The sequence below is a fragment of the Myotis yumanensis genome, unplaced genomic scaffold, assembly GCF_028538775.1.
Source record: "Myotis yumanensis isolate MYYU_CA2020_CCGP unplaced genomic scaffold, mMyoYum1.0.hap1 SCAF_2, whole genome shotgun sequence".
Classification (NCBI taxonomy): domain Eukaryota; kingdom Metazoa; phylum Chordata; class Mammalia; order Chiroptera; family Vespertilionidae; genus Myotis; species Myotis yumanensis.
Window position 1 is genome coordinate 16,130,943 of NW_027223753.1, and position 17,489 is coordinate 16,148,431.

General features: G+C 48.0%; 1 protein-coding gene across 1 annotated transcript in view; it reads right to left on the reverse strand.

Annotated features, from left to right (window-relative positions):
• PAFAH2 (platelet activating factor acetylhydrolase 2) overlaps window positions 1-10,029 on the reverse strand; it is a 33,421-nt gene extending 23,392 nt beyond the window's left edge. The window contains exons 1-2 of the mRNA XM_070404409.1: window positions 9,979-10,029; window positions 801-937 (exon numbers count right to left, since the gene is read on the reverse strand). Of these exons, the coding sequence (XP_070260510.1) occupies window positions 801-890 (90 nt within the window). The 5' untranslated portion in view covers window positions 891-937; window positions 9,979-10,029. The remainder of the gene's footprint in view (window positions 1-800; window positions 938-9,978) is intronic.
• Window positions 10,030-17,489: the final 7,460 nt, after the last annotated feature.

The following is a 17,489-nucleotide window of genomic DNA, read 5'->3' on the forward strand; positions in this document are numbered from 1 at the left end:
CCTGAATTCTGCATTCAGAAAATCCAGAAAGAAGCAATTTTATTTTTAGAATACACATAAGGCTTATGTTATTTCAAATAGCCAACTGTATTTTGAATTACATCTGGGGGCACCAAAATGTTTTCAGTGCTTGGGACATGGAAAGATTTAAATCTGGCCCTGAGCCCAGGCCTGGAGGAACCCTGGGGTGAGAAATTAGCCCCATGCTGGATGGGGTGGCATTGCTGGGTCGCCTCCAGGCGGGCCCTCGGGAAGCAGCAGCACTCCTCTTACACAGCAGTGAGAGGTCACCAGGAAGTGTGTGCCTCTCACAAGAGAGGGGAGTCCTAGGCCAGCAGAGAAGGACCTAGGAGCTCTTGGAGGAAAAGTCTGGAACCGAAGCAGCAGGGGAAAATAAATGAAGGCAGGAGAGGAGGAAAAGGAGACTGTCTTCCCATCCAGGTTGGGAGTCACAGGCCAATGGCAAATGGTCCACTGCTCTCCTGTCAGGCACTCCGATTAGTAGGAGATCAGAAACCTTTCCAGGATTAGGCATCTGCTCTCAAGACGGGGAGAAGGATCTGAAAGCTGCCATTGAAGCCAGAGCCCCCTTGCTTCCTAGCTGGGCAAAGAACCCACCATCTCTGAGAGGTGCCTCATTAAAAGGAGTAAGAAAAATGCCGGGAGGACAGACCTGGGGGCTCTATAACCGGGTCCAGACCAGCTCTAGCTCAGTTTCCTCCCCATCAGCCTGGCTATGGATAAGTCACACTCAGGCAGAAGCAGTGCAGGTGCCCCGGGATGGAGCTGCAGACACTTACCTGGGGACCCTGGCCCTCCATCACATCCCCGCAGCCCACCAGGTGGGGTCCTGTGACAGGCGGAAAGCCCACGGACTGGTTGACCCCCATCTCGTCTCCAGTCGAATTGAACGGCTTGGGCAGGGCTGACCTTGATGCTGGAGAGTGGAACACAGAACAAGCTCTCGCTGGTTCCCTCTTAGCTTCCTGTTGCTTATGTGTGTCATCTGCCACCCCTGACCACCCCTCCTTATCACCCCATCTCCCTGCCAGTGTGGCTCTTTCCATCTTTCACATCATCTCTTTGCTACACTGCCTTTGCCAAGATTTTGTTGTTGTTGTTGATGGGGGAAGGGGTGGTAAGGAGACACAATTGCTGCAGAGAATTTAACACAAACCTTGTCCTCATGAGGCAAAGAATAATAACCACTTAGACATATTATTTACTGTGTCAGCATTGAACTAAGATCTTTACATATACGACATCATTTCATTCTCAACAAATGTCTGAAGAAGGGACTTAATTACCAAGACCCTGTTTTAGGGATGAGGAAAATAAGGCAGAGAGAAGTTGAACAATGTGCCCAAGTCACACTGCTTACAGGTGGCAAAACACAGGTCTGTCTAATCCAGACCTGAGCTCTTAACCCTTACTGATCCTGCTCATGTTAAATAGTTGACCCTCGAACAACATGCGTTTGAACCACACAGGTCCGCTTATACCTGGATTTTTTTTCCCCAAAAAATATACAGTCAACCTTCCATTTCTCTGGGTTTTGCATCCTCAGATTCAACCAACCACAGATCAAACACAACATTTTCTATCTGTGCTTGGGAATCTGCAGATGGGAGGGCTGACTGTGTGCATTGTTTTACACATCCTATCTAATAAAAGAGAAACATGGTAATTAGCTGTACATCCGCTACCCTTCCCATTGGCTAATCAGGGCGATATGCAAATTAACTGCCAGCCAAGATGGCGGCCAGCAGCCATGCACTGAAGCGAACAGGGAGGCTTGCTTGCTCCAGTGACGGCGAACTCCAACATTCCCCGCCTGACTTGCCGGCCTCTCAGCTGCAACTCTAAGCAACTATGTGGCAAATATAGAAGCTAAACAAAACCCCAGAAACCTGCTTTAGTCAGCCGGGCTTCAGCCAGCCGGACCGCAACATTGTATCAAGTACAGAAGGTAAACACAGGCCAGAAACCTGCTTTCAGCAGCCGAGGCCTCAGAGCTAAAGCTGGCCCAGAATTAAAAAAGAAAAAGAAAAAAAGGAGCGGTTGGGAGCTTCAGTCACCCGCCAGCCTGAAAACAGCCCTCAGCCCTCAGCCAGACTGGCCAGGCACCCCAGTGGGGACCCCCACCCTGATCCAGGACACCCTTCAGGGCAAACCAGCCGGCCCCCACCCGTGCACCAGGCCTCTATTCTATATAGTAAAAGGGTAATATGCCTCCCAGCACCGGGATCAGCGGAGCCGCGAGGCCTCCTGGCACCGGGATCAGCGTGACAGGGGTCAGCGCCCAAACCCCCTGATCGCCCTGTGGCTCTGTGTGTGACAGGGGGTGGGGCCACAACCTCCCTATCCGCCCTGCTCTGTTCATGACAGGGGAAGGTGCCCCAACCCCCTGATCAGCCCTGCTCTGTGCCTGATAGGGGGGAGCTCCCCAACCCTCTGATTGCCCTGCGGCTCTGTGTGTGACAGGGTGCAGCACCCTAACCCCCTGATCGGCCCTGCCCTGAGTGTGACAGTGGGGGCGCCCCAACTCCCCCCCCCCACGGGCCCTGCTCTGTGTGTGACGGGGTAGAGCCATAACCTCCCCATCGGCCCTGCCCTGAGTGTGACAGTGGCGGCGCCCCAACCCCCTGATCGGCCCAGCTCTGTGGGTAATAGAGGGCAGCGCCCCAACCCTCTGATCCACCCTGCTCTGTGTGTGACAGGGGGTGGTGCCCCAACTCCCCTATCGGCCCTACTCTGTGAGTGACAGGGGGGAGCTCCTCAACCCCCTGATCGGCCCTGCTCTGTGCGTGACAGGGGGGAGCTCCTCAACCCCCTGATGGGCCCTGCTCTGTGCATGACAGAGGGCAACGCCCCAACCCCCTGATCGGCCCTGCTCTGTGCATGACAGGGGACAGCGCCCCAACTCCCCAATCGACCCTGCTCTGAGCCCGACCAGGGGCTGCACCTAGGGATTGGGCCTGCCCTCTGCCACCCGGGAGCAGGCCTAAGCCAGCAGGTCATTATCTCCTGAGGGGTCCCAGACTGCGAGAGGGCACAGGATGGGCTGAGGGACCCCCTCTCTCCCCCGAGTGCACAAATTTTTGTGCACCGGGCCTCTAGTTTTATATAATAGACTTGAGCATCTGCAGATCTTGGGTGTCTATGGGGAAGGGGCTAGGATCCTGGAACCAATCCCCTGCAGATACTGAGGCACAATAGTAATTGAGTTTGAGGGAGTCAAAAGCTGTGCATGAATTCTGACTACATGAGAGGTTGGTAGCCCTACCCCAGCCCCCACCCCCACCCCCACATTGTTCAAGGGCCAACTATATATTTACAGAATCACTGACCTAAACTATTGGCAATAAAGGTGGCACTTATGTTGGGCCTTGAAACATAAGGAAGACTAGAGGCAGGGAAGAAAAAGAAAAGCATTTCTAGACAGGACATAAAAAAAGAGCAAAATGGGGCAGAAATAGGAAAGAGTACGGTGGGGGCAGTAGTTCAACCGGGAGCCTTCAATGTGGCAGCTGCACACGCTTCTGCCTAGAAGACATTCCTGTAACTTGCCTGCTTCTGCATTGGGGCCAATGCCATTGCTCCCTGTCCCTCTTCAATCTCATCACCACCAGCACCGTCATCATTATACTGACTCTGTGCCAGGAGCTACACTAAATGCTTTACATGAATTATTTAATTGAATCCTTTCAACAATCCTCTGAGATACTGTTATCTCATCTTACAGATGAAGAAAATGATGCATGATAAAGTTGGTAATCTATCTAAGAACATACAGTTAGCAAAACCAGAATCTGATCATGGGTAATATGGCTGTGGAGAGGATCGTCACACTCTCAATATCCATTCTGACCCATCCCTAACCTTTAGAGTTGGGCCTTCATTGACCTGAGCCAATTAGCCCTGGTATTCCCGGGTCACATAAGTTGAGCCAATCAGAGTGAAGCCCAGGACTTTGGTTTGATGGTGAAAGGTGGGAAAGTCCTTGTTTTGAACTAGAGTGATGTGCAGATATGAAGCCTTGAACTGTGTGTTGCAGCCACTTTGCTACATTGAGGATGAAGCTACCTGTAGAGGATGGCAGAGCTAAGAGAATCGGAGAAATGGTCACATTTGTGCAAGCATTAAGAATCTCTGGATTTGACTACACCTGAAGCCTGACCCAATCCTAGACTTTCCAGTTACATAAATCAATAAATCCCCTTTTTTGCTTAACCCAACTGAGTTTAGATTTTTATTGCTTGAACCAAAAGCATCTAAACTAATACACTGACACCCAGCCACTGTGGCACAGTGGTCGAGCATCAACCCATGAACCAGAAGGTCATGCTTGGATTCCTAGTCAGGGCACATGCCTAGGTTTTGGGCTCTATCCCCAGTAGGAGGTGTGCAGGAGGCAGGTGATCGATGATTCTCTCTCCCTCTCCCTTCCTCTCTCTGAAATCAATTAAAAACACACACATTTAAACTGATACACTGAGTCCAGTCCTAAGCCCACATCTTTTTATTTTACTTATTTGTTTGTTTATTATATATTTTTATTAATTTCAGAGAGGGAGGGAAAGAGAAATAGAAACATCAATGATGAGAGAGGATCATTGATCGGCTGCCTCCTGCACGCTCCACACTGTAACCCAGGCAAGTGCCCTGACCAGGAATCTAACCGTGACCTCCTGGTTCATAGGTCGATGCTCATCCACTGAGCAACACCAGCTGGGCCCTAAGCCCACATTTTTAATCATTACATTACTCTGCTTTTTTAAAGATGCTCTGAGATGGATCAGAAAGTTCAAGTCATAAAAAAAAAAGAAGAAGAAGAAAAGAAAGTTCAAGTCAAAGCAATAAGAGACCTTAGCCCTGGCAGCTATTGCTTAGTGGTTAGAGCACTGGCCCATGCACCAAAGGATCATGGGTTCAATTCCAAGTCAAGGGCATGTACCTGGGTTGCAGATTTGATCCCCAGGCCAGATTGGGTGCGTGCAGGGGGCAACCAATCCATGTCTCTCTTACATCAACGTTCCTGTTTCTCTCTCTCGCTCTCTCTCCCCCTACCCCCACTCCCTCCTTCTCATCCACTCTCTCTAAAAGTCAATGGAGCCCTATCCAGTTTTGCTCAGTGGATAGAGCGTCAGCCTGAGGATTGAAGGGTCTCGGGCTCAATTCCGGTCAAGGGCACATGCCTGGGTTGCGGGCTCTCGATCCCCAGTAGGTGGTATGCAGGAGGCAGCCGATTAATGATTCTCATCACTGATATTTCTATATCTCTCTCCCTTTCCCTTCCTTTCTGAAATCAATAAAAATTACGTTTTTTGCCAAAACCGGTTTGGCTCAGTGGATAGAGCGTCGGCCTGCAGACTGAAAGGTCCCAGGTTCGATTCCGGTCAAGGGCATGTACCTGGGTTTGCGGGCACATCCCCAGTGGGGGATGTGCAGGAGGCAGCTGATCGATGTTTCTCTCCCATCAATGTTTCTGGCTCTCTGTCTCTCTCCCTTCCTCTCTGTAAAAAAAATCAATAAAATATATTTTTAAAAAATTACCTTTTTTAAAAAGTCAATGGGAAAAATTTCCTTGGTGGGGGGAGGAGGAGGAGGAGAGGAGGAGGAGGAGGAGGAGAAGAAGAAGAAGGAAAAGAAGAAGAAGAAGAAGCCTTAAGAGATAATTTTCATCAATCCTCCCCACAATCATCTTCGCCCTCCCCCACCTCCCCACCGGCCCAGTAACCTACACGTGCTTTCCTGATGAAGAAATCAAGGTCCTACTTGGTTAAGTGAGCAGATCAAGGTCACAAGCAGAACTATTATCACACAAAGATCTCCTGACTGCCAACTGTCTGGTCCAGTGGAAAACCCCAAACAACCAATAATCCTAGTGTAAATCTATTTAACTATGGAAGGTAATAAATGATTTCTTTTCTACTATAGACTTCCTTTCTCTGAAGCCAATTTAAAAGTAAACCCAATTCTTTTTAAGAAGCTGAGCTAAGGGCTTGTACCTGGGTTGCAGGTTTGATCCCCAGGCCAGATGGGGCGCGTGCAGGAATGGACTATGGCTACCTATTTCAGAAATGACTGATGCAATCAGTGGACTATGTAGCCAGTGAAATTGAATGTGTGCTGCTTAGTGTGCTGGTCTCAGACATGACCTTTCCCCTTGTCGTTGACAGCATACAAAAGGAAGACCTACACAGGGGCACAAGACACATGTCACCCATATGACAATGAAGCAGCAGAAAGTTCTAACTGCCATAAAAGAGGATCAGATAAGACAGTGCAGAAGTTCGCAGAAAGAGAGCTCCTTTAGCTCGGGAGTGGAGGAGGATGGTGGAAAAAGTTGACTTTCAGGTAGAAAAAAGTGTGAACAAAGGCACAGAGGTAAGAATGCACACAGGAGAAATGAGGAATGAGGAATGGATGCCAGGTGAGAAATGGATGGTGTGATCAAACCTGGAAGGTAGCAGTCCCTCAAGATTAAGGAGTTGTAATCAGCTCCGGAAATGAGGGCGTAGATATGAGAGAGATGAAGTCTGAAAAACCCAAGTTTGAGCCCTAGCTCTTTTGCTGCCTAGCTTTCTTACCTTGGGCAAGTTTATCCGATCTCTCTAAGCCTGGTTCCCCATCTGTACAATGAGAATACTACCCACCTTCATCAGGTTGCTATGGGGATAAATGAAATAATGCATTTAAAGTACCTAGTGTATTACTTGGCTCTTAGAAAGTATCCAGGAAATATCTATTGATTGACTGAAAAGTGGAAATAAGCGTTGGCAACTGAGTGGATTTGGGAGTCAAGGGAGAAGGAAGAGCCAACTATGAGTCACGTTTCAGGATTAAGTAGAATGATAGCAGCTTCTTATGGGAAGAGATTTTGGTCTTACCCCACAGAGAAAAGTGCTTGGGATTGGAATCAGAATGAGTGGACTTACAAGCAGCTAACCAGGAGGGTAGAATCCTTTGGGGTTCCTGGAAAGTTCTGGGGAAGGTTATCAACTAAATTAAGTTGGGAAATAAAAACTAGCCGGGCCAGTATAGCTCAGCAGTTGAGCATTAATCCAGGAACAAGAGGTCACCGGTTCGAATCCTGGTCAGGGCACATACCCAGGTTGCAGGCTCGATTCCCTATAGTGGGCATGCAGGAGGCAGGTGATCGATGATGTTTATCTCTCATCGATGTTTATATCTCTCTATCCCTCTCCCTTCCTCTCTCTCTAAAAAATCAATAAAAAGTTTAAAAAAATAAAAAATAAAGAAGCTAACTGGGCACGATGAAACTAACATAAAAATGATTCTGTATTCTCTGGGCTCACACTGACTAATGCCCAAGTAGAATGGAGAGATGGAAAAATCCAATCTGACTTGCAAATTTTGCCTAAGAAACATCCACAAAGAGCATCCAGTCATTTCTAGTAATTGCTACAGAATTTTCCAAGGAAACCAGCCTCGGTGTCTCTATCTTCTTTTGCTCACTTTATCTAAACAATTCATGGTGGTGCCTAGAAGACTCTCTGCCCTTTCAAACCTGCCCCATTCATCAAGGCCCATGAAATCCCTGGTCTTCTCTGAAGCTTCCCCAAGTCCTTACCACCTTCCCTCCTCTCCAGTCTAGGTACTGTCTGCAGCCCCCCTGGTAACCAATCACAGGCTGCCTTATGACAGTTCCTACGTTAGTACTTCTTCTAGCAGTTTTCTAGCAGTGACTTGCCTGCAAGTGGCTCAAGAAGAATCTAGATCAGAGGTTCCTGAACCTATCATCACAATCATCTGGGAACCACTCTTCAAATATAGAGATTTTAGGGCCCCCATTCCCAGAGGTCAAGTAATTTTTAAAAGCTTTCCGAGTGTTTCTGATTAGCAAGGTTTCAGAACCTCTGGTTCAGTTGGCACACAGGATTTTTCTTTTATTCAGACACGTGTACCTGCAACATTTCCCGAGTGTTCCAGTTCATTTTCAAATTAATGAAATGATTACTATGATTTCACTTGGTTTAATCCCATAGCCACAAGAAACATATACCTGCTAGTCACTAGGCTTAAGGTAGTGTCCTGTAATAACAGGCCTCAATAATTCATTTATCCAATAAATGCTATTTAATTTTTTACATACTTATGCCTTATCTCTTCAGATATACTACCAAGGTAAAGATTGTTTTGTAGTTCTTTTCAGGCCAAACCACCTATCTCCATGCTTTCTCCATCTATTAGGGACCCCCAAAAAATGTCCCTCTGTGAGGCTTTGTTTTAAACCCTCTCAATTTTTTAATCTCTTTTTATCTAAAAGTAAGGCTATATGTTATAGTGAAGAAAGAAAGGCTTTGGTGAAGTTTGAATTCCACCTCTGCCACTTAATTGGCTGTGTAATCTTGAGCAAGTTCCTTAAATTCTAGGCCTCTGATAATTTAACCACATGATAGAAATAATGATTACTCATGAAGTTGTAGATGAGGATTAAATTAAATAAAAATGTAAATTAAATATATGTAAATAATATGTAGAAGGCACTATAACCATAAATGGTAGCTCTATCATTATAACCACATGAACTCTTTGAGCCTAAGTTCCTTCTATGTAAAATGGGGGCATAGTAAAACTTAAATTAAAAAATTGATATTGAGCCCTAGCCAGTTTGGCTCAGTGGATAGGGCATGGGTCTGCGGACTGAAGGGTCCTGGGTTCGATTCCGGTCAAGGGCACATGCCCGGGTTTCCGGCTCAATCCCCAGCAGGAGGCGTGCAGGAGGCAGCCAATCAATAATTCTCTCATCATTGATGCTTCTATCTCTCTCTCCCTCTCCCTTCCCCTCTGAAGTCAATAAAAATATTTTTTCAAATTAATATTGCATAGGGCCTGGTACATTTTAAGTGCTCATAAAATGTTAGGAATTAATTAACAATGCTATGTCTCTCTTTTATCATACCAAACCAAGGTCTCTAATTTTTTTCTGGATTAAAGTCTTTGGCAAAATGCATTCTTTCCTCCCAGCCTTTTCCCGCCGGAGACAGCCCTGCCAAGACCACAATCTACAGAACAGGCCCAGAAGAACCGAGAGGGAAGGGATAGGGCCGATGCCGCAGCTGTCCATCTCCTGCCGGGGCCCTGTTCCCAGTGAGCAGAAGCCTCCCTCCGCCAGCTGGGTGGACTGCTCATCTCCAACTATTTCAGGACAGAGTCCAAGATAAGCACTTCTTCGGAGCTGCCTTTCAGGGAAAGCTCTCTGGAGACTCAGAGCTCGTTAGCCTGACCTTTGGTCTCTGGAGGAAGTGAGGAAACTCCATCCTGCGCACTCGGGGGACAGGCTTGAGCAACAAGGGGGCAGAGCTAAACAAGGAGCCAAGATAGGACTGTTCCAGAGCCTTGATCATTCTAATAAAAATAACCCCCCTCGCCTGTGGAGGCTTTACAGTTTACATAGCACCTTCACACAGACCAGCCCATTGGCTGCACCACGCAGCCTCATCCTAAGAGTGAGGGCGCAACTGTCATTCATCTCCGTTTGGTAGATGGAGAAAGTGAGGCCCAGGGAAGGCTGGTTTGCCGGAGGTCGCTCCGCGAGTGAGCTGCGGGGCTGGACGGGAACCCGGGTCTGCGGACTTCCAGTCCTTCCAGGCGTTCCCCGGACGGAGAAGCAATGGCGAGCCTTCTCCCACTAGCATGCGAAACAGCAAAGTGAGGGACAGTGAAGCGCACAGGTGTGGCGCGTGAAGCCCAGGTTTCGGAGAGGTGACGCTGTGAGCTTAGGGTGGGGTTGTGGGGGCTGGGTGCTCAGCCGGGAGTGACGGCTGGAGAAGACAGTGGGAGAGTTAAGGGTGTGGGTGGCTACTGGAGGCGTCGGAATAGGAACCAGAAAGGACGAGAGGTTAATATGAAGTTCCTGGGATGAGACGAAGAGCACCATACCGGGCGGGGATATGAAAAAGTCTGCTGACACCTCCGTTCAGAATCGGAGCTTCCCCCTCTCCAACTTACCCAGTCAAGTTGACCTCTCAGAAGCAGCCCAGACGGTCACTTCGACGGAACCTAGAAACTGCCCAGGAGCTCATGGCCCAGTGGTAGTTGTAGTTTCTAGAACTCAACATTGGTACTTAAAAGCATTTCTCGCCTCTCTTTCCCGAACTATAATTCCCGTGGTGCTCCGCGCAAGATCGCGCATTTCTACCCTAGGACTACAATTCCCATAGTTCTACGCGGCCCTTTGTCGTTGGGAGAAACCGCCCAAGGCCCGCGATGCGATGCAATTCCTCCCCCTGGTGGTCAAGGAGCCACCTCCGTGGTTACAAGGTTCTAGCGGAGGTTTCTACATTTAGTCCTATTAGCAACCGTCAGCCTCACTGTTCCTTCAATAATTCCCAGGCGTGCCAAGAAATAGCGTGGCTTCACTTTATTTTTAGGGAGGTGGGAACTTGTTTCGTTTCCCCCCGCCCCAGCTTTGTTGCCCGTGAGAATAAGAGACTGATCATTCAGGTAAAGTGCGCATTTCCTACCAACCTTTACCTGTTGACTGCAGTAACTTTCTATTGTCCTTCTCCAGGAACAAGAGAAACATGAGAGATCACGGGTCCTCCCGAGCCCCAGCCCCTCCATCCTCCCTACCCAGCTGGCTCTGTGCTGGTACTTAGGGACACACTGGTGAGCAATACGCCATCCGCAGCCTCAAAAGAATTCACAGTCCAGCAGAGGATTCCAACAAATAAATAATTACAACGCAGTGATATGTACTAGAATGGGGGAAACTCAGCGGGTTGTGGGAGCCTTGAAAGGTGGTACCTTCCCAAGGGGAAATGAAGTCAGCAAGGCTTCTTAGAGATCTTACAGAGAAGTTAAAGTTGAAAACTGAAGGAATAGAATGTAGGAATACAAGGAGTGTGAAGAACGTTTTACACTCCGCTAGAGCACAAAGCGGGGGATAAAATGGAGAGAGAGAGAGAGAGAGAGAGAGAGAGAGAGAGATCTGAGGAATAGGCAGGACCACATCCTCAAGAGTCTTGTAAGCTTTCATAAGAAATTTGGTGGGGGTGGAGGGAAGAGGACATCTGTAAAAATAGTAAAAATAGTTAAGCCCAGCGAGTGTGCCTCAATGGTTGAACATCAACTCATGAACCAAGAAGTCACAGGTTCAATTCCCCGTCAGGGCTCATGTGAGCTCAATCCACAGTAGGTGGTGTGCAGGAGGCAGCCAATTGCTGATGCTTCTCTCTCATCGATATTTCTATCTCTCTATCCCTCTCTCTCTAAAAACCAATAAAAACATATTTAAAAAACAACAACATGTATTTCCAAAAATATTGTAAAAAGAAATAAAGTTCAAACAAAAAGACATTTGGATCATTCAAGCAGCTCAAAAACTTTCAATGGATTCCTACTACCTACTGAATGAGGTCCCAACTTCTTAGCCTGGCATTCAAGGCCTTCCCTCCCTGTCGCCCACCTTCTCCAAAAGTGTTGCTCATGCTCATCTTTGACAGGAATCCCTTCTCTTCTGCTCTGCTCTGTTCCCAGCTACACTGCCCTCCTCATCATTCTCAAGATGTGTCAGGTTCTCATCGTTACTTCCATACTCATGCTCTTCCCTGCACTAGGTACATTGCCCTGCCTGCTGCCTGTATAATCCTCTTCTTCCCTGAAAATTCCTCTAGGTCCTCACTTTCCATGAAGCTTCCCTGATCCTTCCAGTCCCAAAGGGTCTCTCCTCCCTCTCAGTTGCTGGGATATTTGTGTGTGCCTCTCATTTGGGGGCTTATTTCACACTAGAGGCCCGATGCACGAAATTTATGCAAGGGGCTTGGCCCTCGCAGCTACAATGCGACAGCTTGCCTTGGCCCTGGCAGCAGCCCCAGCTGTGTCCAGAAGGTCGTTCGGCTGTCTGGTCTAATTAGCATGTTACACTTTTATTATTATAGATTGCCTTGTGCCATCTCCTAGGACCTAGGTAGAAAGCTTTAACTTTGCAATAAATTATGAGCAACTTGAGGGCAGGTGCTGGGTCCTACAGCTGATCCTTCCACCTGCCCACTCGGTGGACCCTCAAATCACCAGTGTTCAGAGTCTGTGCTTTAGGCTTCTTTAGGCTCATCTCTCCTCCTGATACACTGTCGTCACCACCATCCTTCCAGGATCCAAGATAAAGTCATCAGGAGAGAGTGATGGCAGCACTGCACTGTGGTAATTAAGCCCCGGATTTAATTAAAGCTGTGGTTGATGGCAGAACATAAAAAGCTTAGTGCAGAGCAGAGAGACGCTCCCTTTGGCTAATTAATCGGTGTTCTGCTGCTGGTCCAGAACACTCATGACTGCCTAACTGGATTCCCAGGCACGAGAGGGGCAGCTGGAGGTCATTTCTCTGTCTCCTGCTCTAGACCAGGCCACGCTGGGGACATCTGCCGGTTGAGTTTTAAACTTCCCAGAAACAGGGATGTCACAGCTTCCTTTACCTCTTTTGTCACTGTTAGGAAGATCTGCCTAGGGCCCAAACTATTTTCTGTTGCAAAATAAAATACTTGAGTCCAATTGCATTTCCTTCCAATCTAGTCTCTTCTGGGATGAACACCCAGATGCTTTGAGTGTTCAGCAAATGGTTGATTTTCCAGCCACAGATCTCATCTTCCAATGGTCCCAGGTCCCCTTCTAGTCGGCCGCAATCCCTCTCTGGCCTTTACCTTGTTGCTAAGTTACTTTAAGTTGGTATTTGAGTGACGAGCATTGAATTTCCTCTTCTCCTCCTGACAATGGGGAAAATAAAATAGAATAAGCCTTGCTAAGAGAGTCAGTTAAAATGGAGTCGGGGGATCATTAAGGAGGTGAGGCCTATGCATGTCTCATGTCTCAGTTCTTGGAATTTTTGTTAAGTTGCTGACATGTTGCTACACGCAGCTCAAGGCCAACACAAACATCTGGGTCAATGATTGCTACAAGGACGTATGTGGACCTTGCCTCCTCCTCAGGGTGACCAGACTGTAAGCATTCTTTACCTTGAAAGGAACCAATCCATTCTGACAACTTGCATCATTCATTTACATAATGGGTGTAACCAATTCTAACTGACCTAACCAACATCCTTCACTTACATGAGGCACCAAAATTAGAACAGCACTTATGGTTTTGCCCTTTATAAACCCTGCCTATCTTTGTCCCCGTTGGAGCACAATTTAGGTTGCTACCCGAATCTACAGACCGACTGCATTACCATTCTTCCTATGCTCAAATAAATACTTTTTATTCTTTATTACAACTTAAACTTTATTTTTTTTGTTAACACCCTCTACCTGCTGAAGTTGGCAGACATTTCTTAGTCAAAGCATAAAAGTGTGTAAAATGCATTAATATTATGTGTACAGCTTAACCCCTTTTAAAAATTTGATGTCATCTTCACCTAGTTCAAAATGTAGGACATTTCCAATACCCTGAACGGTTGCTTCATGTCCCTTCTCATCTCATACCCACTCATTCCCATTCCCCAGAGCAAACCACTGTTTTTCTTTCTCTCTGTCATCATCAACTAGTTTGAGGGAACAACGTCTCATAACTTTTGACAATAATATTTTATGCTCAATGATCCATTGGCGTCTGTTACCTGTGCCACTGCCATTCCTGTCAAAGACCACCGGAGACACACCTGTAATTGAATAAGTTGGATACTCACTCCAGGGAGTCAGAATACACATGATGGGGAGCTCGAAAAGAGGGTACAGACTTACAGGACTTGGGCTTTTGTTAGATGATTTCAGGGAGGCTTTAAAGAAGCAGGGCTTTGCTCTGGATTGGACGCTGTCAAACAGTGGAGGTAATTCTCTGACTGGGATTTGAGTGATTCTTACCTTGAAGGAGGGAAGACGACTGAGGTTACAGCAGCCCTTAGTAAGAAGCAAGAGTCTTTTATATGAGGGTAGAGGGTGGTTGTATTAGGGGCAAAAATAGAATATTGAGGACTAGCTATGGTTATGGGAAATATTAATCATGCTCTGTTAACCGTGATTGCCTTTTTCTGGCTAAAGGCAACCTAGCTTTTAACCTAGCTGGGAGTTGTACGCCCCCAGGGAGTCAACCTTGGAATACAGTCCATTCTCAATCAAGAACTGCCTAATATCATGGAAAGATTAACCACCTTGTTGCCCAGACAATGGAGTCTGCCTGCCTCCAGCCCACATTGCCTGTAATCTGTAACCATTATACCCAATCTTATTCCTTTTCCATACTTCCCCAGGTAATCTTTGTTCTACCCAATATAAGCAGCTGGTTTAGGGGGGGAAAGGGTGGAGACCAGATTTTTGTGTGTGACCTGCTGCTCTCCCATACTGCCGGCATTATTGGAATAAATGCTCAAATATGATTCAATCTTATCTCTGCTTAATTGGCTCAAGTAGGACGCTTTGGTTGTCTGGTTTCATATTCTTCCATCTCCTTATTCTCAGCCCTCCCCTGCCCCCTTGCACTAGGCTTGGGGGTATAACATTCTCAAACCTACCATGCCCTGTCACCCTCCATGCCTTTGCAAGTGCTATCTCCAATGGCGACACATGTGAGGAAGCCATTGTGGTCCATCCAGTGTCCACCTTCACTATCTCCCTGCCAACCTCCACATGATGAATTCTAGCCGCCAGTGTCCAGCACCGGTTAGACTCGTGTTTGTGCCATGTGCTTAGCATACCTGGTCTCATTCCGCTGGCACAATAATTTTGAGACACCAGTAGTGTCATTCCCAGTTTGTAGGTCAGGAAACCAAGGCTCACAGAAGCCAGGTGACTTACACAAGGTCTTAGAGCTAATGACTGGCAAAGCCAGAATCAAAACCCAGATTTACCCGTCTGCCACTGTTGTAGGTGGCGGGAACGGCGCCAGGTGTCTGACCGGTGCGGTCAGACCAAACCTGGGTTCAGCAATCTCTGTACTTGGGTTCTGGCTAGGAAAGAATTCAGAGCCAAGACCCAAACTGTAAGAGAACAGTTATTTGGTAAATCATAGAGGTAGAAGTAATTCCTGAAAGAAACGGGTTGAGGAAATGAGTTATAGAGGTAAAGGAAGGGCCCTTGGAGCTTGGAGGTGAGGAAACCAATGGTTAGCTCCTGGGCAGGGGAGGGGAGGGGAGGGGAAAGGAGAAGGGATGGGGGACAGCAGGGCTTGCTCCCGGGAGGGAGAGCACACTGGGTCCTCCATCCTAAGGGTTTTAAGAGTGAAGATTTTAGGGGAGGTCCCAGGGGAAGATTTTAATAGAATATTCAGCAGTTTTCCAGGTGTGTCCTTTCAGGGTTGAGGTCTCCACTGGCTGATTGGCTGGCACCAGGGGTCACTGAAGGAGGAATGCATGAGGCCAAAAGTGGTAAACAATTATAAATGCATTAGGTCATCTGGAAAACCAGATGGGCTGAGCCCCAAAATGGTGCCAGCAGCCAGGGACCAGGCAGTCAGAGGTTTGTTTGTTTTTTGTTTTGTTTTAATGTATTTTTTTTTTTTTTTAATTTCAGAGAGGAGGGAGAGGGGGAGAGAGATAGAAACATCAATGATGACAGAGAATCGTTGATCGGCTGCCTTTTCTGCACAACCCACACTAGGGATCAAACCCGCAACCCGGACATGAACAGGAATTGAACTGTGACCTCCTGGTTCATAGACTGATGCTCAACCACTGAGCCACTCTGGCTGGTCAGGCTAGAAGTTTTAAAGGACTCTAGGCGGGCTTTCTCTGCGGGTCCTGATCCTGGGCAAGTCGGGAGGGGAAAGATGATGGTCTTAGCAAATGGAATGTGGTCTAAGCAAAAGGGAATGTCGGTTGTGAAATGATCTAAAGGTCAGTTTCCCAGGGGAAAGGGTATCAATTATTTGATCAGACCTAACAGGTGTGGTGCTAAGCTACAACTGAGGCAAAAATGTTACCTCTAAGGAGGAAAGGTCAGGGGGTCCAAACTGTGTGACCAGGGATATGCTAGGGGAGGAAAAGTCACCCCGGGGTGAGGGCCCTCCCTACAATTGATTGTCCATTGCTAGGCACCTGGGGCTTGCCACCCTGGTGACCTTCTGTACCTGGCCCATCGTCCCTGCTGTGCTCATGTCTGTCCAACTGCCTACTACACTACCACACCTTGATGCCTGGCTGAGGAAGAGGATAGGAATGAGAGCCTCTGAGGCTGCTCCAACATTCACTTCCCCCTCCCCCACTTCCCCTGAACCTCCACCACCCACCCCTAGGTCTAACTTTACAACTGAGGGGACATCCCCTCCCCCAAGGCAGTCGCCAGAGCCCTAGCTGGGAGGAGTAGTGACTTTGGAGCCCAGAGGAAGGAGTGCAGGCTGAGGGGGCTTCCTGCACTGGGAGGGGCAGGACATCCGGCCCACCCCCACTGAGGAGGGGAAAACTGGTGAGGCCATTACTCTTCCTACTGTTGGGCTCCTTCCATTCCTTCAGGAGTTTACTTGGCCTTGGCAATGGCCTGCTTCCCAGAATCTCTCATCAAAAATGATTCAGGGAGGCCCAGAGGCCAAGGAAGTCCTGAATTCCCACTCTTACACTTCTTTTCCTGGCTCCCAGCCTTGTTATCATCAATCCCATCAAATGCCTGGAAAAGCTCCCGGCCTGCAGAACATGAGCTGGCCTGGCAGGTACGAAGTTCTCAGTAGGTTTGGGGAAATGAGGGTGGTGTGAGGGGAGAACCCTTCCCGACAACACGGCACCAGCCCCAGCTTAAAGTCCTCCTCAGACTGCTTTCAGCCTCCATGGCAAAGCTTGCACCCTTATCAGACGCCCAGGAGGGCTTTGAGATCTGGATCAGCTTCCCCCAGCCAGTTAGATTCACTCCTTCTCACCCAAAGTGACAGGCCGGTCCCTAGATGTGAAGCACTCAGCCATGCACCTGTTTGTGCGGCATCTTTCCTGCCTGCTTTCCGTCTAGTCTTGCAAACCCAGCAGAGTTGACACTTTTTCTGAGAAATCCTTCCTGGCTGAATCCCTAACATGCATTGACATTTCCCACGATCGCACACGTCACAGTGCAGTGGAACAACGGTGTGCGGGTCTGCCTCCCCTCACGGCCATGGGCTCGTTGAGGGCACAGACGCCATCTGATTCATCTCAGTGGGCCTAGCACAGAGCCTGGGGTTAGGACTATAGGGCAATGTGATCCTTAAGGGCTTCCTGCCACAGAAGAACAAAGACCAGGGAAAACTTGCTGGACACCTGGAATCAGACCATGTGAGGACCTGAAACTGTCCTAAAGACACCTGATTGCACATCCAAATTCCATCTGCATTCCAAGCTCACTGACTCAGCCCCTAGACCAGCGGTTCTCAACCTGTGGGTCATGACCCCTTTGGCGGTCAAACGACCCTTTCACAGGGGTTGCCTAAGACCATCCTGCATATCAGATATTTACATTACGATTCATAACAGTAGCAACATTACTGTTATGAAGTAACAACGAAAATAATTTTATGGTTGGGTCACAACATGAGGAACTGTATTTAAAGGGCCAGAAGGTTGAGAACCACTGCCC